We start from the raw sequence: 25,288 nt of genomic DNA, 5'->3' as shown, positions 1-25,288 counted from the left end.
CAGCGAACACGTCTTGACGCATTGCAGTACAAAACTAGAGTGGAAGAACTTGTGAGTAAACCCCAGAAACATGTTTAGTTTTATAGAGATGAAAGTCATATGGTGCTGTAATCACAGATTTGTACTAAGGGATTAGAAGAAGCCACTGAAAGTAGCCATGTCTTAATCCATTTGCTTTTATAAACACAAAGCAAGGCTAGGTTTGAGAATAAACCAGCAAACCATTATATCTAATCAGGGATGAAAAGAAGCTCCTAGATAACAAGATATCAATAATATAGCAGATTTTGTGTTGTTTGTTTAAGAATAAACCAGAGAAACATTAACTACCAGAAACTGTTGTTAGTAATAGTCAAGTGTTATTAAGCATATTTTCCATAAGATTCTTTAATCTGAAACTATAGCAAAAGTTGAATATTAAATTATTGTATAATAATAAATAATTAATATTAAGTAGTATTTTAAATCGTATAATCAATATACTTATCCTTGTTTGTTCTTAAAATGTGATTTTATCAATATTTAAGACCAATAGCCTGTATACAAGTGTCAACAATAAGACTTGAATCACTTTAGTCATTTCGCGTATTGCCTGGTGGTCGGTCACAGGCACTTCGCGAAATAACTGATTTGTTTAGGCATTACGCGTAATGACTGGTTTCACAGATTGACTGTAACATATATATATTTATTTATTTATTTTATTTATTTATTTTGTTTGGGTTGGGTTGGGTTGGGTTGGGTTGGGTTTTTTTTGGTAAAATTTTTATTGCATTGAATGTGTAATTATTTCAGCATGTGACAGTGGTACATATGGCGCTGATTGTAATTTCAAATGTACACAGAGACGTTGCAACGAGAGTACGACCAGTTTTGGTTGAATTTACTCTACTCTGCAAACGAATAATTTGTGGTTTTAAACACGTATATCTTCATATTAAATCGCGACAACAAACATTGAATAGTAAATGAATGAATGAATGTTTAACGACACCCCAGCACGAAAAATACATCGGCTACTGGGTGTCAAACTATGGTAAACAAATAACATTGAATAGAACCCGGAAGTAAACAGCGAAGAATGGAACGTGGCGTTTTACAAATTAAAACTTTATTAAATGCTGTTACCGTTTTTTCATTGCAAACATTAAAGTATTACCAGTCAAGTATGTACACATTTAATGGTTTTGGCACGGTGGATATATGATAGAAAGTTGTAAGAACGGTAGGGAGTAGCCTGGTTGGGGAAAACCCACGATTTAGCTGGACATTATTTTGTTCTTTTTCATTCTTCCATTTTTAAAATGGTTTTTACTACCAACTGCGGAATTTCGTAGATTTTTATTATTTACTTTAATTTTTAGCCGTTTTACGCTTTAGTCACATACATGCTCACAATTAGGTCGGGAATAATAGAACGGATATACCGATCGGTGCTTTACGACAATACAAATTTAGAAAAAGGAATGGTGTATAGTGCACGAGCGCCACCTGTCGGACAGTCTCTGATTGTCCGCCATTACTAGTACCTAGTAATAACCATAATGCTAATCTGTAGGTCAAACTTTAAACAAACAAAAAATCAATTATTCTTCCAAGAGTCAATCTTGCAATGTTCCTTGCAAAGTTCTTAAGAAAAGAAAACAAGAAGAATTTTTTTTAAAAACAAGCCTGTGAACCCAACTTGTTATGTATGTAACACAACTTAACTTGGTGTGAAAAGGTATTCACTTTGTATAATCAACCAACAACAAAGTCATCATACTTCTTTGGCAGTCTGTGTTGTCTAGATTCTCTGGTATGTGTTGTTGTAGACAGTTCTCCTGTGTTTTGTGAATTCTTTAGACTTAGTGAATTACTGTCATAGTTTGAAATATCTGAATCTTTCACGACCATGTCTGATATGTGATTTTTAACCGATTTCGAATTATCAGAATTTGTATTACCAAATTCACTCACTGGTCTTGGTGGAATATTATTCAGGTTGTTGGGCTGGTTAATTGTCTTTTCAACTGTTGTTCGTAAGTATTTTCTGTTTCGGCGATATAACTGTCCACCGACATCGACAATGTATGATCTTGATGAAACTTGGTCTACACATTTGCCGGGCCTCCATATTTTGTCACGGTCGTTTGGAAGAGGAGCCATACAAATTTATTGACCAATTTGCAGTTCTGGGAGCTCCTTAGCATGTTTGTCATAATGAAGCTTTGCTTTCTGGCGTTTCAATTTGATGTTGTCGTACACATGTTCAATCACTTGCGGTTTAAGTAAAACTTGTGCAATCGGTAATGAGTGTCGTGTTCTTCGTGACATAGGTCACTGCACTGGACTACTTGACATGCCTTCAGATGGGGTATTACGCCAATCCACAATAGATTTCCAGAGATCATTACCATTTTTCTGTGATTTCTTTACCAGTTTCTTGGTAATTTATACAGCCGATTCTGCTTTGCCATTAGACTGACTGTGGTACGGTGAAGATGTAACATGCTCAAATTCCCACTCGCGTGTAAACTCATTGAACTCCTTGCTAGCAAGTTGTGGTCCATTGTCTGTAACCACAATGTCCGGAATTCCATGTCTGCTGAAGTATACTTTGAGACAATCGATGATTGTTGTCGAAGTTGTATCTTTAAGAATGTCAAGTTCCCAGAAGTCTGAGTAGTAGTCCACTGTTACTAGGTAGTCTTGTGAGTGCAGTGTGAAGATATCTATACCTAGTTTACTCCAGGGGTGATCAGGAACATCGTGTGTTAAGAGTGGTTCTTTCTGTTGCTGTGATTCGTACTCGTTGCATGTACTACATTGTCCGATGTAGTCTTTGATTTCATTGGCCATGTTTGGCCAGTACAGGGCGTCTCTTGCTTTTCTTAGCGACGCTTCCACACCCTGATGGCTGGAATGAATTCTTGTCAAAAGCTCACTGCGAAGGATTTTCGGAATTATAACACGGTTTCCTTTGAAAAGAATTCCATTCTGAATTGTAAGTTCATCCCTAAAGTTCCAGTATTCTCGTATTTGAACTGGTACTTCATTCTTTGTTTCAGGCCACCCAGACAGAACAACGGAGTTCAGTGTTTGAAGAGCTACGTCGTGCTGTGTGTTTATTCGTATCTGTTGCAGTCTGAACACGCTGACTTTTAAAGAATCTGTGAAGATAATGCACTCGAGTTCTTCTCTGAACTTTTCTTCTTCAACACGGAAGATATGAGATGATGTAGTGCTAGTTTCCACTTTTTGAAAAGGAAGTGATGCGCGTTATAAAGCATCTGCAATATAGAGTTGCGACCCCTTCTTGTACTCTACATGTAAGCTGTACTTCTGCAATCTCAGAAGCATTCTCTGCAGTCGTTTTGGTGCTCCCAAGTAATGGCTTCTTGAAAATGATTTCCAATGGTTTATTGTCTGAATGCACTGTGACCAAGTCGCGACCAAATATGTATTGGTAGAATCGTTCGCATGCAAAAACTATTGCAAGGCATTCCTTCTCGATTTGAGCATACCTTTGTTCTGCCTGCGTTAGTGCTCGTGATGCAAAGACGACTGGTTGTCCATTTTGAAGCAAAACTGCTCCAAGGCCGACTTCACTGGCATCACACTGTATTGTGACCTCCTCTGTCAGAACATAATATTTTAGAACAGGTTGCTTGGTAACAAGAGTTTTGATTTCTTGAAATGCTTTTTCCTGTTGTGATTGCCACGACCAGATTGTGTCTTTATTTGTCAGTTGTCTGAGAGGTTCACAAACTTCAGACAGATGCGGCAGGAATTTCGCCAGGTAAGTAACAAGACCAATAAACCGTTGAACAGCTTTGACATCTGTCGGTTTTGGCATATCCAAAATCGCTTGGACTTTGATTGGATCTGGGCGAATTCCCTCTGAGGTAAGTATATGTCCCATATACCTGACCTCTGTTTGACGCAGTTTCAGTTTCACTTTATTGAATTTTAATCCAACTTCACGAGCACGTTCAAGAAGTTTTCTCAGGTTTGCATCATGATCTTTGATAGCCTCATCCATGTTGTCGCCACAACCATAGATTAAGATATCACCAATGATAACCTCTGTGCTTTGGAGTCGTTGTAATGCCTCATGCTGTCTACGCTGAAACTCTTCAGGAGCAGACTTGATTCCAAATGGTATGCGGAGCCATCTGTAACGTCCAAATGGTGTCCAAAATGTTGTTAGGTAACTACTGGATTCATCAAGATTAATTTGCCAAAATCCATCTTTTGCATCTAACACTGTGAACACTTTAGCTTTTGTAATCCTTGGAAGGATATCTTCAATAGTGGTCATAGGATAGTGAGACCTCTTTATCGCAAGATTCAAGTCCTTCGGGTCTATACAAATACGCAGTTTACCCGAGGGTTTCTTAACAGCTACCATACTGCTGATCCAATCTGTGGGAGTGATTACTTTTGCTAGCACCCCTCGTTTGACTAAGCAGTCAATTTCTTTCCGAAGATCAGATTCTAAGGCTTTTGGTACTCAACGTGGTTGATGCTGTACAGGTTTTACCGCAGGGTCAACTTCTATGTGGTATTTCCCTGGTAAGCAACTTAATCCTTCGAACACATCACCAAATTCATCCATCAGCTGTTTGTGATTCAGCGAAGTTCCGTGGTCAGTCACACTGTTTACAGTGTTTAATGTCAACAGACCCATTTTTGTACAAGTATCAGCCGACAACAAAGTTACTTGGTCTACATCAACTACTAGGAATACAAAGTCATGCGATTTGTTTCCATCTGTGCACTTAATTATGCACTGTCCTTCCGGCAGCATTCTTGTGCCATCATAGAGCTTTAGTCTTACACTGCTTTGCTCTAGCTTAGGATTGTCATCTTGCACTATCCTGCAGTATTCATTTAAACTGATTACATTGCAAGTGGAGCCAGTGTCCAGCTGACATTTAACCTTGCGAGTAAAGTTTCCGACAGTCATTTTCATATTCACGAACCACTGTTTGCCATGTTTTTCTGAATAAACTGAAAACAACGATTCACTAGATTCAGAGCACTCGGAACTACAGTCATCTTCTACTGCATGTACTCTCTTTGACAGTTGTGTGCGCGACTGTGCAAACTAAATGAAAATGATTCTTCTTGTTGCATTTCGAACAAATCTGAGCATATTTTTATCTTTGACGTGCGTTTTCCCACAGTATTTGCAAGATATTTTTTCTCTTTTGTCTCTTTCGGGCTTTGCTCCATATCGCAACTGAAAAGATTTTTTGCTTCTATCTTTTCTACCCGATTCTTTTTTCTTTGCAGCATAGTTCACTGACTGAACTTCAGATTCCTTCAACTTTCTCAGCTGTTGAGAAGTTATTTCACTGGTTCTGCACATGTCTGTCGCTCTCTCAAGAGTAAGTTCTGGCTCTCGCAGCATTCTAGACCTTGCACCTCCATCATTAGTACCTAAGACAATTCTATCCCTGATCAGTTCATCTCGAAGTATGTCATATGCACATGACAGCTAAACCTCGCAGCATAGAGACGTAAGTATCTATGCTTTCCGATGGTGCTTGATCAGTAGTGTTAAATAGGTATCGTTCATATATAACGTTTGTTTTGGGCTCAAAATGTTTCTGAAGTGCTTTGAGGATTTCACTCTCTTTTTTTCTATCTTCTTCTGATATAGCTAGATGCTGATAAATCATGTAGCAGTCTTTTCCCCATCACACTTAAAAGTGTTGCTACCCTAATGTTCTGATTTTTCTTATCTAACTCAGTTGCTATTTTGTAATTGTTCCACTGTGAACTAAAAAAATTCCAGTTGCTTTTAAAATCACCTTTCTTTACCATTGGTGCTGGAACGGGAATGCCTCCTGATGCCATAATCAAGATTTGTTTTCCGTACCGTACAAATGTTTTTTTTTCGGACAGTATACCTTTTAACTGTTTCAAGTGTTTGTGCCTGCTTTCATCACAAACGAAACATTTATTAGTGTCACTCGAATCGAAACGATGATTAAACTGTATAAATGTTAGTTTTTTGTTTGTTTGTTTTTTTATTTCACTATTCGTGAGTCACACGAAGCTGTATTTGTGGACGTCACTTTTGTAACGTGATTTTCGCGGGGTTTTTCGTCATGAGCCGATGACATTTCACATACGTGACATAGATATTTAGGCAGTTTTAGACAGTACCAGGCTTTAAATCAGTGCAGATTGCTTTACGGGTTACTTAACTGTCCTATGCATTCCATTTTTAGTCTTCACTGCTTTGTAATGGCTTCTTAACATCACAAATTAACAGCGAAACCACTTCAGACGCCATGTTGTTAGACTGGCCTTTAATGCAGAACGCTAGGAACACACAAACTGTGACGTAATACACATTAGTACTACATAGTATAGAGAGCGACAATATGTTGGCTATATCGTAATAGTATGTACTACCCTGTCTGTGGAATGGTGCATATAAAAGATCCCTTGCTGCTAATCGAAAAGAGTAGCCCATGAAGTGGCGACAGCGGGTTTCCTCTCTCAACATCTGTGTGGTCCTTAACCATGTCTGACGCCATATAACCGTAAATACAATGTGTTGAGTGCCTTGTTAAATAAAACATTTCCTTCCTTCCTATATATCACCGGCCTCGGTGGCGTCGTGGTTAGGCCACGATTGGAAGCCAGTTTGGAAAATTATACATTATTGTGATAAGACTTCGGAATTTGTTGACTTAGATTTTAAGATAGCACATAACATTATATTCATATATTCCAAATTATTTAAATACGGTAAAGTAGCATCTAGCCAATGTCCTGTTTGTTTTAAACAAGAAGAAGATATGTGTCATTTATTCTTGTATTGTGATGAACTTTATGATTTAATTTCTATTTTTCATGAAATATGTATTTATATGTTTAAGGATAATTGTTTTTCTTTAGAATTGTTAAAAAAATTATTGCTTTTTGCATGTTACTTCAAAATACAAAATTGCTCAAATGAATTCATCAATGCTTTGCTCTCAATATATAGAATATCAGTTTGCAAGAGACGTTTAATAGCGGAATCAAAGGGTGTAAATATTAATATTGTTAAGTTATCGCTTTAAAAATAGATTTTCTGCATTTATTAATACATATATTAAAAATAATATTTTTCTTGATCTAAATAATATGAATTAGTTTTTAAATACCCACTTGAAAACTGATATTTATATTTAATATTTTTCTTTAAAATGTCATATTATCTTATAAGATCAATATCCCTCAATTTTCTTTTAATGTTTGCGTGTGTTTGTGTGAATATGTGTAAGTTAGTGATAAATGTGTGAGTGGTTCTATGCGAAAGTATGTGCGTGAATCCTTTTTATTATATTTATTTGTAAATTTTATGTATATGTGCAATATTGAGTTTCACAAATAAAACGTTTTTAAAAAAGGCCATCCGTCTACAGGCTGGTAAGTACTGGGTTCGGATCCCAGTCGAGGCATTGGATTTTTAATGCAGATACCGACACCAAACCCTGAGTGAGTGCTCCGCAAGGTTCAATGGGTGTAAACCACTTGCACCGACCAGTGATCCATAGCTGGTTCAACAAAGGCCATGGTTTGTGCTATCCTGCCTGTGGGAAGCGCAAATAAAAGATTCCTTGCAGCCTGTCGTAAAAGAGTAGCATGTGGCGACAGCGGGTTTCCTCTAAAAAACAGTGTCAGAATGACCATATGTTTGACGTCCAATAGCCGATGATAAGATAAAAAAAATCAATGTTATCTAGTGGCGTCGTTAAATAAAACAAACTTGACTTTACTTTTCCTTCCTATATCGACTTCGATATGATCTCCCAGGCTAAAAAGCAGTCTTTTTCGCCTGCTGCCAATTCGTGTCATAGCTAAGTTAAAGTCACCGCGTAAACAGACGAGTGGTATGCATGGTTATTTGCACACTTTCTGTTTGTTTGTCAAATAAGATACAAGAAAACAATAACGTGTAAAAATCGCGATACACAAAACTGTACCGCGGTTCGTATCGAGCTGATGACACATCGCGACATACCGGTATACCGGTTTATCGTTGCAGCACTAATATATATATATATATATATATATATATATATATATATATATATATATATATATATATATATATATACTGAAGGCCAAAAGAAACTTTACCATAGTTTTAAATCACTCTGGTGTAAAAACAACAAAAGATAGTCGCATGAGGTAAAATATATTGACTAGATCAATATGTCAACATTAACATAACTAAAAATGAGTGTCATTCAGCATCTGATAATGACGTCACATTTTCCCAAAGCGAGGTGGTGTACACAAATCGAGCTTTCAACTTCATGGAGGACATGCAAAGCATACAGACAATCACTCAAGTCCAATAACAAGTCACATTAATAGCGTGTGTGACCACCCCTTGCCCCAATACAAGCAATAATTCTCCGACGCATAGAAAAAATCAGTTGTCTGATGAGGTCACGTGGGACGCGTTGCCATTCTTCTTGAAGGGCCTGGATCAGTTCCTGTTGGTTGGCTGGAGGGTGTGGTTGTTGTCGAACACGGCGATCCAAAACATCCCAGAGGTGTTCTATGGGGGACATGTCTGGGGAGCGTGCAGGCCACGGCAATACGTTTACGTTGTTGGCTCTAAGGAAGTTCTGTACGATTCTGGCTGTATGAGGTCTGGCGTTGTCTTGCTGAAAAATGACACCACGTGGCTGCCGTTGGAGAAATGGTATTGCAGTTGGACGAAGAATGTCATCCCTGTAACGTTGAGCAGTCAAGTTTCCGTGAACGATGACCAATGGTGTCCTTTCCTGTGCACAGATACTCGTTCACCCCTACGGCGGTACACACGCGGTCTTCCATCAACTCTGAACAAACAGAACCGGCTTTCATCAGTGAAAAGAACCCGCAGCCAATCACGTCGCTGCCAACGTCGTACAGTCCTAGCCCATGTCAATCTCAAACGACGATGTTGTGGTGTCAGTAAGTGTCCTCTATATGGTCTGTAAGCCCTTATTCCATGAGTCCTGAGTCGCCTGGCCACTGTCTGTCAACTAACCCTGTGACCTAAGGCTCTCATTGCTGATGACGTCACTGTCAGGAAGCGATTTCGTAGATGCAAGGTACGCAAGTACCGGTCATCACGGGGCGAAGTCACCCTGGGTCTGCCTGTTCTTGGCCTGTCTGATGTCTGCCCTGTTTGCCTGTAGCGTTGCATCAAGTTTGTAACAGTAACACGGGAACAACCGAAGGTCCTGGCGATGAGTGGCTTCCATCTGTTACCCAGGGCTCTCTCGCGTTGTTCTGGTGTCAGTCGTGGCATTCCTATGGTGGTTTCTTTTTATCTGTGTGGATGTCTGACATGCCGTCTAAACCGTTTTTATACCCTTATTGCACGTGCAGTTGCTGTTGTTCATAGTGCACAACTTTTTCACTTTTCTGTGTGTTCCACCCAAAACGTGCAGTGGGCGGGTATAATTTTCTGCATACATTATTGTTGTGTTTGGGCTATGTGTTTTGGATTGAGTTACTTTTTAAAAACAATTCATTTTTTCTTAAATTCCAAATTGAAAATGGTAAAGTTTCTTTTGGCCATCAGTATATATATATATATATATATATATATATATATATATATATATATATAAAGATATTGATAAAGATAAAGATATTGATAAACAATAATAATTAATATAGTCTTGTTCTTTAGGAAGGAAATGGTTTGTTTAATGACGCACTCAACACATTTTATTTACGGTTATATGGCGTCGGACATATGGTTAAGGACCACACAGATATTGAGGGAGGAAACCCTCTGTCGCCACTTCATGGACAACTCTTTTCGATTAGCAGCAAGGGATCTTTTATATGCACCATCCCATAGACAGGATAGCACATACCACGGCCTTTGGTGTACCAGTCGTGGTGCACTGGCTGGAGCGAGAAATAGCCCAATGGGCCCACTGATGGGGATCGATCCCAAACCGACCACGTATCATGCGAGCGCTTTACCACTGGGCTACGTACCGCCTCTGTTCTTTAGGCTGCCAGACTAGTAAAAATTTTGGCGGGCTAGTAAATTTTAGCTGGTTCTGGTCCGGTGGGCTAGTGAAATATTATCCATTTCTGCACCCCAGTGTTGGCATGTGTCGAAATACAGTGTTGAATATGGTTTTGTCATTCAGATTCCATATGGTCTAAACTGAATAGTAGTGTCAAAATATATCGCTTGAGTTAATATGCAAAATTCTTTTCAGCAGAAGTTTAGTTCTTCTTTGTCCGTTTGTTCGTTTGTCATCACCTCTTTCCTCTTTTCCCAGTCACTGACTTAATTTGACCAACATTATCTGATTTCCTGTTAGTAGTTTCATTGGTAATAAATATTAGATCATGTTAGGTTTCACAACGTTACCCCTGTAACCCTTGACAAGCACACTCCACCGTTTACATAATTATTAAACGACCCATATTTACGAAGCCAAAATGGTGACCTATCATGGATTTTACACTCAATATATTTAGGAAGACTTGAATTTTCTTTTCTTATTGGTTCAGGCACGGATCCAGGATTTTTTTTAAGAGGTGTCTACATACATCAACTTAATTGGAAGTTGTATATCAGCTGGGACTGTACTTTAAAATAAGTGGAACATATTTATTTTTTGTCATAAGTAAGGGGTCCAGACTCCCTGGACACCGTTTAGGTTCGCGCCTGCGGCTACAATTTCATTTGCCCCCTAAAAGCAAGTGAGCTGGAGTTCGTAGACTGGTAGTAAACAAGTTGAACTAAAGTGGTATATTTATTGTGTTTGGAATTTTGTTCCAGATGAAGAAAAGCACATGGGTGTTGACGGCCAGGAAAGTGTTTTACCAGATGAAAGTAACAGTGATCTAGAAGATGATGGCCAGGCAGGTCAGCTTCGAGAGTATTTGATGTCAATGGTTTTATTTAGACAATGGTAGCTCTATAATAGATGGTATGATGTTGATTTGTCGAAGACTAGTAAATGGTTAGTCTGGTGGTTATAGACACCAAAGTAATGAACGTACTGAGTTTTTCTACAAATAGGACGGGGGTGGGGCGAAATGTGTAGCATAGTAGTAGAGCATCCACCAGAGGTAAATGGCGTCGTTATATCTATGCTCAAATGTCAAATACAGATATTTTACTTACTCTTTCAGAATTCGATATTTGTTTGTTACAGACACTGGTGTCTTTATTCTGAATACATTGTATATCAAAATAAAGACAACTGACTTATTTCTTTCACAATTTGTTCTTTTTAAGTTATAGACACAGTCTCACAACACAGGTGCAAGAATTGTAGCAGGAGATGGTCTAGACTGTGGCGAACTTAGTTTATGGAGGTGTGTGGGGGTGAGTTTGAGTATGTATAGGGGGAAAAAAAACCTTCCCCAAGCACATGTGCCTGCAATATAAGTTATTTATTTAATCTTGCAGCGTTCGTTCTCTGTGTGCCCGCTGTTTCTACATTATCCCATGAACTCCGATTAGCCATCACCAGAGAGGTATTCCGAGACGCAGGGCCTGTGGTCAGCATCAGGATGTGGCACGATCTTCATCCTAACGTTCCTCGGCACGAGAGACAAATCATCTTCCTCATCAAGGATCTCGCACAATGTATTCAGTATGTATTAGTCTTACTGTATTCCACAATTTGGTGGTGGTGGTGGTGGTGTGTGTGTGTGGGGGGGGGGGGGGGGTGGCACGAGTGTGTGTGTGTGGGTGGGGGGGGGGGGGGGTGGCACGATCTTTATCCTAATGTTCCTCAACACGAGAGAAAAATCATCTTCCTCATCAAGGATCTTGCACAATGTATCCAGTATGTATTAGTCTTACTGTACTCCACAATTTGGTGGTGGATGTAGTGGTGGTGGGGTGCACAATCTTCATCCCAACGTTCCTCAGCACGAGAGAGAAATCATCTTCGTCATCAAGGATCTCGCACAATGTATCCAGTATGTATTACTATTTACAGAACTACCTAGCTAAATAACTATGATGGGTGCAGTTAACAAAACAGTGTATAGTATATTGTCATCAGGTACACAAAAGGGTACAGTAAAACTATAAAGGAGTAATCTTTCAGATGGGGTACAACTGCGTCCTTGAATCAAAAGTAAGGGGCCCCTGCGCGTGCTGTAACCTCGCCGTGGTGCAGGGGTGTAACATTTTCTTTGAGAATGGCCAATACAGCACAAAATTGAAGTTTTGAGTAAAATTCAGTATCTATCTGTGATATTTGTGTTTTTGCACAGTTCTTTACACTGTTTTGGTTTAAATCTTGAATTTTTATATTGATGTTGATCATCACTTTATTTATTTGCATTACCATAGTTTGACACCCAATAGCCGATGTATTTTTCGTGCTGGGGTGTCGTTAAACATTCATTCATTCATTAATTCAAAAGTAAGGTCTTGGTGCCAATTATGTCAGTAAAATATTTATATTCTTGTAAATTTGTTTGATCTATAATTTAAAAAAGGTAAACTTCAGATTTTGTTTATATAGCATTACAAATATACTTATTTGATGGGTTTGTTCATTGGTTTTGATGTTTACAGATCTATGTCTGTCTGTTCCCCTATCTTTCTCTCGTTCACACACACACACACACACACACACACACTTCTCTCTCTCTCTCTCTCTCTCTCTCTCTCTCTCTCTCTCTCTCTCTCTCTCTCTCTCTCTCTCTCTCTCACACACACACACACATTATATCTCTCTAAACTGTCTACAATATATATATTGGAGGGCTATATATATATATCAGGGTTGAAAATTAGCAGTCGCCCGGTCGCCCGTGGCGACTTTTATTGGCTACGGGCGACTATGTATTTTACAAAGGTAGTCCGTTCGTTGCACGACCATCGATTTTAGTGTCTGGCGAGTATGGTACCAGTTGAAAAAAGAATGACATTGAAACTGAATTGAATGTTACAAAACCGCGTCTGTGTTGACACGAACTACAGATCTGGTAGCAGAATACACAGCACATGCTCTATATTTTGACAGCGCCAGACTCGGTTTCTGTGGCTTTTTTTTTTTTTTTTTTTTTGACAGATTTATTTTTCGATATTTATTTTATTAGTAACCTTCTACTGCAGCATTTACAATATTCATATTAAATGTACACGTGTAGATGCTTCGTCTACAGGAGGACAGCCACTCCTGAGAAAATCCTTTACGGGAGATTTTACCCTCTTGCATCGCCACAAAGGTTATTTCATCCCTCTTGCATCTCCATAAAAAGGACTGCCACCTCGTACTAGTTTTATATAGCATTTTGTCTTCACCCCTGTGTTAAAAATGACATTTAATCTGTATAAGTTAATGGCAATTTGCAAATAATTTTTTTTTATTTATGCTGGACTTCTTTTTTCAATTTTTTTAAATTTAAGTTGGTATGGAATTAAAACTATATATGAATTTTAACTTTATTCATTATGATGTTACATGCCAATTCATTGGTTTCCTTTTGAAGCAAACGGACTATATACGGGGAGAACATGCTTATTATTCAATAAAGAACATTCTAGTTTTCATTTTGGCTGTGCAGTTAAATTTGAATGTGATAATTGGAGGGCTAGTTGAATTTGAGAAGGGCCAGTAAAATTTTTGTTCAATTGGCCCTGCTGGTGACCACGGTTTTTATGTTAATTTTCAACCCTGATATATATATATATATATATATATATATATATATATATATATATATATATATATATATATATATATACAGTCAAACCTGTATATAACGGCCACAAAAGGGACCTAACAAAAGTGGCCGTTATAGAGAGGTGACCCTTATATACAAGTTCAAAATTAGAACCCATATATTAAAGAATATCACAACTGTCATAAAAAAAGATGTTGCATTTTTAAACCATTCCCACACTAGCTTGTTTATGTCATCATTGCCTGTTGCTTTCTTCTGCCTTTTTCTTTCGGCTGAAACATTATTGTCAAAATCGGCCAGAACATCAGCTTTCCTTTTTAAAATAGACTTAATTTGAAAACGTCCTACACCAAAATGATCGGCGATCTTTCGCGCACTTAAAGTGCCTTTCTCAAATTTGTTAATAACGTCGATTCTCTGTTCTAACGTTAAAGTACGATTTTTCGGTGGCATTTTGCATGCAAACGTATTCGTTGATATATTTCACAAACGCTAACATTGACTTGCAGAAGATATTTTGTGTAATTGAAGGTTATTACCCATGTGACATGTTTGACTAATTTGTTTGTTTTATGTCACCGCTAATCCTTCAGTGGAGTATGACCGTTGATTACAGCTGAATAAGGTCAGGAGTCCCTTAAATAATCGGAAACACGGGACATCTGCAATGACCGCCGCCTTCGACAATTCATGTTTATTTAACAATCATGACTGGCTAGACACAATGAAACACCTAACATAATACCTCATTTGTTTAGTTTGTCGAGACTCAATAAGAGTGACCATACATACAGATTACATTATGTACAGCCAATGGGAAGTCGTCTACTATTCAGTGAGGATGCTGAGAATCAATCGAATTACCCCACCAGTAACGGAAGTTACTGAGTGTTCGTTTGTTTTTCAATTACGATCAGAGAATTACAATGGAACTTTACTTTGACAGAAAATAAACCCAAAGCTTTTACATGAAACACATTTAATTTATAATTTTTAAGATGACTGAAAAAGTAAAGACATAACCAGCGTCAAAACATAAAGCAAAAAACGTCTTTACGACGATCATCTTGTGACCGTTATAGCAAGTTCAACCTGTGATTTTGGGTGGAAAATAGTGACCACTGGCCGTTAAGGACAGGTCAAATAAAGAAGGAAATGCATTGGGGTGGATTTATAGTGGCCGGTATAGGCAGGTGACCGTTATGTACAGGTGACCGTTAGACCAGGTTCGACTGTATATATATATATATATATATATATATATATATATATATATATACACACACACACACATATGTATATATTATTATTATTATTATTATTATTATTAAACAATGAATTCGAATATGAATCATTATCTTGAAATTCACTATTATTAAATATAATTGATTAATGTTACACACATATTTTATCGCAGGTCCAAGGAGGTTGAACAGCTAAAATTATTCTTATTCAGTTCGAAATATTTTGAACAAAAAGTGCATGAATATGAAATAGGAATAAAAGCGTTGAATGAGCTCGACAATCCAGAATTAGTCGACCGTTATTTCATAAATAAGCTGCTCAGCGCCTCAGAAATGATGGAAGCTTCCAATGGTAGCATTTTGACTGTTGGAGAGTGTACAGTTTTGAAGACACATATAAATGATGCACTGGATCAGGATGGAACAATACGAGCTAAATGGCCGGCTGTTAAAGATATGATATGTTGGAGTGCCGTCACCAAATTGTCTTCAGAACCATCCACCATGGAGTCTATTCACTGCGAAGAGAGACGGCTGGAGAAATGGTTGACCAATCTGGATCCTCCTCTCAGTTTGGTTGGCGTCCATCCACAGGAGTCGGTTTTCCGGCTCTCAGAACAGAACACAGATTTGGTGGAACGTCTGAGAAAGAAAACTGACAACGCCCGTGCAGCTGTTGGGAGCACTCTGCTGGTTTTTCAAAGAGTTGATACCGAGGTTGTCCACTTCGACAGATATTTTAAGAAGGTTTTAGAAACGATGGATTCCACACAGCTTTCCAATCAGGTCGTACTCCTGCCCACTGCACATGTGAAGAGTAAAGCACAACGAGCGGCAGTGGTTTCCTTGTTGCCTGGCAACCTGCAGCCTCATGTCAAAGTATTGACAGCTCTTGACCCCGCCTTCATGCCATGTACATGGATTGCTCTCCAGTTTCTTGAGGTATTTTGTTGTTTTACCTACATTGTCATAAAGGCAACTCCCAAAGACAGATAAATATTTATAGGAATTTTCATGAAACATAAATACCTGTAACTAAAGATATTTCGTTATTTTCGTACCTGATTATTGTCAAAATGACGACAAAACCGTAATACATGATTAGGGCTTTTTCTCTTTCACAATGCAAAGTCGAATGGGCTTTTAGCAAAATAGTGATTCATTCCTTGAATCTCTATCTAGTGCCTGGTCTATAGGAGGACAGCCACTACCAAGATCTTTTACTGGAGATTCCATCCCTCTTGCACCGTCACAAAGAGGACTGCCACTCCCTGACTAGTTTACTAAATCAAAACTAGCACCAACAGAGCTCATAAGAATAAGTACAGCTGTGTTGACATGCATTCATAAATCACTGTAATAACTGATGATATCAGCCCCAAGTTTAGCCAGCAAATGTATCGCTAACATTCGTGAAATATTTGATTGGTTCCCAACGTGGTCATTTGGTTTACCGTAAAGCGAATAAACCAGTCTAGCGGACGTTAGTCTGTTCGGTTTGGCTTAACTCGGCCCTAGTGTTCGCGAAAGGTGAACATATATCCTGCCTCACTGATGGAACCAGTCAAAATCATTATTATTGCTTCAAATTCTGGAGGTATTTTGTTATTTCAATGTTGTAGAGATCATTAATACGTCTTAATCTTCTAGCGGTAGAGACAACTGTGTACAACTGAACTCCTGGGAGGCAGGTCAGTACTTACCACAGTTTGATATCGAACTAGAAACAAGGTTTCATCCATTACATTTGTTCAGCTTGCCCAGTCCCTCCCAACCACGTCTCAATCAAACAATTCACGTACATACTATATGTTTGATAAACATATTTTGTGACACTATTTTCACTACTGTATTGTATTTCAGATAAATTGAAAAACTACAATGTGGATCCACCAATACCATCATAATGGTCATCGTCATCGTCATCAGCATCAGTATCATCATCATCATCATCATCATCATCAAGACAGACCAGAAATAAGACAAAGTCCTCTTCAGCACACTGTGACTAAGTAAATGTTTGAGAATAAAATCTAACAAATAGATTAAGAGGAAGGAAATGAAATCGTGCCTTGTATTCCAAGAATTAATGTTCTCACAAACTTCATATCAAGTTATTAATATCCTTGATAAACCCTTGAATAGGTGACATCACATACACACAGACACGTACACAGTCACACACACACACACAATCACACACACATACACGTACACACACATACACTCACACACACACACAGACACAATCGCACACGTACACGTACACACACAGAGAGACACACACACGTACACACACAATCACACACACAGACACGTACACACAGAGAGACACACACGTACACACACATACACGCGCACACACATTATCACACACAGATGTACACAGAGACACGTACGCACACACACAATCACACACATCAGACATGTACACACGCACACACAGACACATGCACTCGCACACACAATCACACACACACAGACACGTACACACAGAGAGACACACACGTACACACACAATCACACACAGACACACAATCACACACACAGACACGTACACACAGAGAGAGACACACGTACACACATACACGCACGCACACACATCAGACATGTACACACAGAGAGAGACACGTACATACACATGCACACACACACAATCACACACACAGAAAGAGAGACACACACGTACACGCACACAATCACACACATCAGACACGTACACACACACACAATCAGACACAGACACGTACACACACACACACATCAGACACGTACACAATCACACACATCAGACACGTACACACGCACACACAATCACACATCAGACACGTACACACGCACACACACACACACACACAATCACACATGTCGGACACGTACACACACACACACACACAATCACACACATCAGACATGTACACGCGCACACACAAAAAGCCACACACGAATATACACCAACGCATGATTGTTTGAAAAAGATTTCCTTTTAACCTCAGACTTTTATTAAAAGGTTAAGAAGGATGCAAGGATATTTATAATGTACCTAATTGTAAAGATATATAGTTGCCAGAAGTGCAGATAAAAGAAGCAAATGAAGGATTTAATTTTGACATGGTGACTGGAAGCAGTGCTACGAATTACCTGCCTGAAAAACTACTTTATTCTAGTTTCTGTATAGTGTTACAAAGGATTTTAACAACCAATACGTTTTACTATATTATCCATTATGTTGATTCCAATTATGTGTTCATTCTGCAATGATTTCCCAAAACCTGTACAACATATATTCTATGAGTGGCATGAGGTTAAAGAACTTGAAGCATGGATGTTGTTCAAAACAGGAACTGCATTTCATTTTGACACAAATACTGTCATATTTTGTATTATTAATAACAAGAATATTAATAACATAAACGCTTTAATGATTAACAACATAATGTATATGGGCCAAAACATATTGAAAACCCCCCAACAAATTATGACTTCTATTCAAAATAAGTAAATTTGAATTTTAAAACTAATATGAACTATTTGATAAAAATAGGCGCTTAAAGGTTTATATAACAAGTTAAAGCATGCTGATATAGACTTTATAAAACCTGCCTCGGTGGTTACGCCGTAGAACATAAGACTGGTAGGTACTAGGTTCACACCCCGATACCGGCTCCCACTCAGAGCGAGTTTTAACTATTCAATGGGTTGGTTTAACCCACTACACGGACATCTCTCTCTCACTCTCTCTCTCTCACTCTCTCACTCTCACTCTCACTAACAACTAACCAACTGTCCTGGACAGATAGCTGAGGTGTCTGCCCGGAATATAAGCACGGAAATAAGATAAAAAGAATGAATAAACGTTATGAAAAATGTTTGTATGCGTGTGTGTGTGTGTGCGCGCGCGCGTGTGTGCGTCTACAACGATCCAGCACACCAAAAAGAAAGATGTTTTTCTTTAAATTGTTTCCATTTCGGTCCGTATGTCAGGTGGTCACCCATCCAAGTAATAACTGGGCCCGACTTGGCCTATCTTCGGTTATCCACCGAGAAATGGTCTTTATCAGGCGTCATTACACCAAATAAAATCGTATTGACGATAATGTTAAGATTTCTTAATAAAAGTCATAGAAGCTACATATGAAGCTATTAAGGCATTCAATACTGTTTGAAGAAAATTTTGGACCTCTTCATTATAATGTCATTATGTACCGCTAAATTGTTCGTCTCTTGTAAACGAAGTTTGGCTTCCAAAACATCAATAACGATCTAAGAAACAAAGTGTATTTGTGTGTCTCTGTGTGCTTGTTTATATGTGCCAATTCCACGGCGTTACATAACGAATTTACGTTTCATATATATTTGATGATATCATTTGGTTTTCATAGTATATACAACGATCCATCACGCCAAAGAGAAATATATTTAAATTTAAATTTAAATTGTTTCTTGGTTTCTGTCTCCGTGCCAAGTGGTCAACCATCCAAGTTATAACCTGATTTTGGCTAATCTTTGGTGGTCCGACGAGAACTGGTCCTTTTAGATAACATTAGACAAAATAAAATCGTATTAACAGTAATTACACGTTCCCTTAAAGGGACACGCCCTAGCTGTTAACCATTACGCCGTTGTTTTTCGCTATTAAACCCATTTTCTCACAAACAAAATTGCACTTTACTTACATTTTATTATTTAGAATATATATTTCCATTCACCTGAAGTGTTTTTTTGGTAATCCTGGTAATTTTTCGTATTTCTTAAAAACGCGTCTGAGAAAAAACCGTTGAGCAGACAAGGTCTAATCTATTTTTAGAGGGGATTTTCCCGTTTCAACGTCACAGACGTTGGTATACCACGTAACCGTTATCATTTTGGTTCGGTTTGTTTTCTCGTGCACGGTTCGCGCAATCAACATACGATTTGTTGTCGTTCATTTATGAGGTTTTTCTTCACAGTTCGTGAACATTTTCATTAACAATAAAGTTAAGACAAGTAAGTATCTCAATACAAAATGTTACAAACCCTTAAAAACCTATAATTTTGCTAAGTCTTATGATATCTGGAGAGGGGATACAACCTTGGGGTGGGGGTGGGGGGCAGAAGCTATATTGTTACCTTTATTTAAATAGAGTAGGAAACAAAACCCCTTACATTTTCGTCCTTGGGAGAGGAAGTGCCGCCCCACCTCTGGTTCCTACAGACTGTACTACTACTACTACTACTACTACTACTACTACTACTACTACTACTACTACTACTACCAACAATAATAAACGGTGCATCTAACTGGTAATAACAATAGGTTAGCCACTAGTACCCGGTGCCGAATAGCAAATGTAGGCTAACTGCGGTTTATATATAAAATTTATTATTTCAAACACTGTAGTATAGTCAACATGGTCAGTGACGGACTATCATTGACGTCTTATTTCGATTCAAGTATCATGATTGCTGCAGCAGCCACTTCCTCAACAGAAGCACCCATGTTGGAAAAGTAACTTCCTGTTCCAAACTCATTCCTTTCGCTGTCACAGAAGCTTCGTATAAAGCGACTCGTCACTATATTCACAGTGTGTGATATCTCCCATTCAGTACTCTTCAAAGAAACTGTGAGGCCCCTTTATTACACTGCTATTACGTCACGCCATTGTTCGTGGCTTGGAAACTATGTTTGGCTTCCTAATTTCTTACACACCCGTGTAGGAGATAACCGTTGTGTATTAAAATCGTTTACAACGTATGTTGGATATCGTTTCTGGGAGGTCATGACCCAGATAGTGTTATTGTAAGGCGATGTAAAGTGACGTCATAGGAATACTGACGTCATTCAAATGCAAAATTAGCTTTATTATCCACATGGTTCAACATAACCGAGTTAATAATAATCATACGAAGCACACGTGTAATAACAAGTGTTATGACGTAATTTTGGGAAACGACGTCATAACATGACGTTGCTTCTCCAGTCCTAGCTCAGACTGTGCAATTGAAATATGACATCATTTCGTCGTCTCCTAGTTGTGGCTGAAACATTTTGAGTTGGGTCTTGTTATTCATAAAGAAAAGAACAATAAGAATATGGATATAAAGAAATTATTACACTCGCGTGTGAGTTGTACCGATTTTACGAAACTCGTTCGGGCAATGAAAAAAATCCTGACACTCGTTTCGTAAAGTCAGTTCGACACGCAAGCTCGTATAATAATCTCTATTTAACTAAAGTCCGAACCAAAATGTTAACAACTACAAAACATTGCTCTCCTACCTTTATTTTTCGTTAGATTTTACTTACATTTTGTCCAGACAGAAATGTAGGAAAAACCAGTGCAATGACACAGATTCCACATACTAGATGATAACCATGTCACCAATATCGACTTCGCTGAGATCGCATAGGGCAAAAAGCATGTAATTTTGTGCCGGCTGCCATTTTGACTTTTTATGGAATATTCTCCAAGAGGGGTGAAAGGATATGAGTTAATCTAGTAACGTCATAACATGTTATGATATAAAAGCAAACGTGATGACGTCATATTAATTTTTTAAATTATTTTTTGTTTGTTTAAATATACCACTAACGATCATTGATATTATATTAATTATGTCACATATTTTGGAGGCTTTCACCCCCCCCCCCCCCCCCCCCCCCGAAGAGTATTCCATAAAAAAGCAAAATGGTAGACGGCAGAAAACTGCATGTATTTTGCCCTATGCTATCTCAGCAAAGTCGATACTGGCGACATAGTTACAGTCTCATGTGGAATCTGTGTCACTGTAATGGTTTTTTCACAACTTGTGTCTGGACAAAATTTGGGGGAAATATAACGGTAATTAAAGGTAGGAGAGTAATTTGTTGTAGTTGTTAACAATTTGGTTCGGACTTTATGTATTGTTACAATGCTTCGCCACATTAAAATGCTCGCTTTTCATCAATTTCATTTTCCGAGTGGTTGGTACATGTTTTAGAGTGCTCTATTTTTAAAGGAAAACGGATCTGTTAGTACCCTAGTGATTTGGTTATGACGTGGTATGTATGCTTAATGCCAAGTATCCATACGCCATGACTCAGTTAGGCTACGTTCTGTAACAACATAATTTAGTTAATTATATTGTTTACATTTTAATTATTCCGAGGTATGTAAGAAACAGAATACTACATTTGTGTCCGTTTTATACCATTTATCTTACAACTCGTTGTTTATAAACGTATCGCTCGTTGGATACGTTTTTAAACTACTCGTAAGATAAATCGCATCAAACGGAAACTCATGTATTATGAACAACGATCTAAGAAAAATACATTGTGTGTGTGTGTGTGTGTGTGTGTGTGTGTGTGTGTGTTAATTCCACGGCGTTACATAACAATGAATTTACGTCACAATGAAATCGTCTGGCTTCCACAATGTCTACAAAGATCCAGGACGCCAAAGAGAAAGATATTTTTCATTAACATTTCTTTGTTTCTATCTGTATACCATCGGTAACGGTATAAAACTGAAACATGGAAACAACCCTGATCTACTTATAATAATTACGTTGTTACTGAATGCTGACGACACTATTGTTTTAGCAGACTCCGGGTGATCTTCAGAAATCTTTAAATGTTTTCTCAGAATACTGTATTAATTGAAAATTAAAAGTTAACATCGATGAAACAAAAGTTGTTATCTTCGGAACAAATGAATTAATGAATGTTTAACGACACCCCAGCACGAAAAATACATCGGCTATTGGGTGTCAAACTATGGTAATGGAAACAAACAAGGTGATGATCAACATCAACAGAAAAATTCAAGATGTAAATAAAAACAGTGTAAAGAACTGTGCAAAAATACAAATACAAATATCACAGATAGATACTGACTTTTACTCTAAACTTCAATTTGTGCTGTATTGGCCATTCTCAAAGAGAATGTTACACCCCTGCACCACGGTGAGGTTACAGCACGCGCAGGGGTCTTCGGAACAAGAACACCGCCAAATAATTTTTTTTATTTGAATTATATAAAAAAAAAATTACATACAGTAGACAGCTAAAAATACCGTGACATTTTATTTACCAAAAACGGGTCGTTCTATCAATCCAAAGAAAAACACTAGTAGCTCTAGCTAAGAAAGGTTTAACTCTAAATATTAGAATTAAAAACTTAATTATTCCTATAGACTGTGATCTTGAAGTATGTCAAATTGTCCCTCTAGTTATGTATGAATGAGAAATCGGGGGATTCGGTAACAACCAAATTATTGAGCAAATACAGTTACACTTCCTGAGAGATATCTTGAGACAATGAGAGTTAGAAAACAAAATACTCCATTACCCATGATTTATTGCGAATTCGGTAGTAGTATAAGGGCCTATACTACTTTCGGTATTTTCCCTTTAGAAATTAAGATTAAAACTAGAATCTGGGCTTCATTGATAGTATGTAAGACAAGCCAAATATCTGCTATATTATACAAATACATTCCAACAAATGCAACCAAACAAACGGGTAAATTCAAATTATTAACTTGCATTTAGAAAACTGGATTGGCAAATTAACTGGTAAAAAGGTGTTTATAAATAGATCCAAATATGTTTATGGTTATATCGTGAATAGTGAGAAATAATATACTTTAATTGTTTACATTGTTAGAGATATATTTTCATGTACCATATTCAAATAAATAAACATTTTAGGAGTGTCTTATAAATCGCAATGATGTACACTTTAGTTAAATATATTTTATGGTTATATACTGAATAGTGAGAAATAATATACCTCCTCGTTAATTACATTTTATTGAATGCATTTTTATTTTATTTGTTACTGTACTTCATAACCTTGTGTAATATTAAGTACTTCTTTTTTTTAAAGTTATTCTTCTAAGAAACCGTCAGTTAAATCCAATTGTTTTGGGTGGAAGGGGTGCTTCAAGTGCTAGTCACAGGAATACTGATTCTTCTCTCTGTCATGAAATTAATGATAGGAGTACTTCTTGTGAAAGAGTTCCAAGTATTATGGAATTATTAATTAAAATTTATAGGTTAAATAGTTTCCAGATGATGGTGTTACTGAGGTTCTTTATATAATGTTCTAATATATTTGAGTAAAATCCAGAGTATTGTTATATTTTTTAACCACTGGTGATAGAGATAATGATATATCTCATTTGAGTGCATTGTGACATGCATTTATAACAATACAGAGTATTGTTATATTTTTAATCACTGGTGATAGAGATAATGATATATCTCAGCTCGGTGTATTGTGACATGTATTTGCATTAGTAACAATTCAAAATATTGTTATATTTTCCCACCACTGGTGATGGAGATAAAATATATCTCAGTCATTTGCATTATGACATATACATGTAAATGTATTTGTAACAATCCAAAATATTGTGTTATTGTCTGCATTATGACATATACACAATTTTAATACAAGTTTCATATCCAGTACTTGTATATACAAAAAAACCCACCTGTGTGAGATGTTCAATGTTTCCCCCCACATTTTTCAACTACATGTATGTAGCATTGAATGTGAAGTCAGTATAGTTGCATTTTATTTGTTATCAATGAACAGCTGTATTTCTCCGGACGAGGAATTCACAGTGTACTTGTGGTATGCATTGGCTATTGATCAATATATATATATATATATATATATATATATATATATATATATATATATATATATATATATATACTGAACAAAATAAGAAACTTCCGCTAACTTTGCTTGAACATAACTTGATGAAAACAAACCGGGGGAATAATTGTTATATATGCGTTTAAAGAGTGTTCCATTGTGCATCGTTTGGTGAAAAAATCATGGCCATAGATTAACAGAACTGGGCGAAAGTTTGACCAAATGTGGTAGGGTTTAAAAACAAAAACACCCACTTAATAACGGGTATGACCACCTCTTGAATTGACCACTGCAGTGCATCGCAGGCGCATAGAATTGACTAATGTGTTGATTTCTGCTGTGGAATATTGTTCCATTCCTGAATGAGCGCTTGACGAAGTTCGTTGACGTTAGCGGGTGGGTTGGGACGACGCCTCAATCGTCTGTCCAGACTATCCCAGACATGCTCGATGGGGTTGAGATCAGGACTTTTAGCGGGCCAGTCATCAATGAAATCAATGTTATTTGTCCTAAGAAAATTTACAGTGTTTCTAGCTGTATGAGAGGTGGCATTATCATGCTGAAAAATCGAGATGTTGGCGTTTTTATGGAACAGAGGAATGACGTGATGAGCGAGAATGTCATCGCGGTAACGTTGAGCATTTAAATTGCCATCAATGACGACTAGTGGTGAACGATAACCATGGGCAATGGCTGCCCAGACCATGACACAACCCCCACCCCCGAAACGATCTC

General features: G+C 37.6%; 2 protein-coding genes across 4 annotated transcripts in view; one reads left to right on the top strand and one right to left on the bottom strand.

Annotated features, from left to right (window-relative positions):
• Positions 1-17,189, top strand: part of LOC121378542 (putative mediator of RNA polymerase II transcription subunit 24) — a 32,486-nt gene extending 15,297 nt beyond the window's left edge. Inside the window, exons 4-7 of one of the 2 annotated variants that reach the window (XM_041506761.1) lie at positions 10,802-10,888; positions 11,438-11,624; positions 15,095-15,863; positions 16,785-17,189. In XM_041506761.1, the coding sequence (XP_041362695.1) occupies positions 10,802-10,888; positions 11,438-11,624; positions 15,095-15,863; positions 16,785-16,793 (1,052 nt within the window). In that variant the 3' untranslated portion in view covers positions 16,794-17,189. Of the gene's footprint in view, positions 1-10,801; positions 10,889-11,437; positions 11,625-15,094; positions 15,962-16,784 lie in introns of those variants that run through there. The other variant, XM_041506760.1, reaches the window with a different exon arrangement.
• LOC121378543 (kinetochore protein Nuf2-like) overlaps positions 1-25,288 on the bottom strand; it is a 98,231-nt gene that overhangs the window by 40,235 nt on the left and 32,708 nt on the right. The gene's annotated exons all lie outside the window — the stretch shown is intronic.

Source organism: Gigantopelta aegis, chromosome 8 (genome assembly GCF_016097555.1).
Source record: "Gigantopelta aegis isolate Gae_Host chromosome 8, Gae_host_genome, whole genome shotgun sequence".
Taxonomy (NCBI): Eukaryota; Metazoa; Mollusca; class Gastropoda; order Neomphalida; family Peltospiridae; genus Gigantopelta; species Gigantopelta aegis.
Note: the sequence above shows the minus strand (reverse complement) of the source record. Positions and strands in the feature narration are given on the sequence as shown.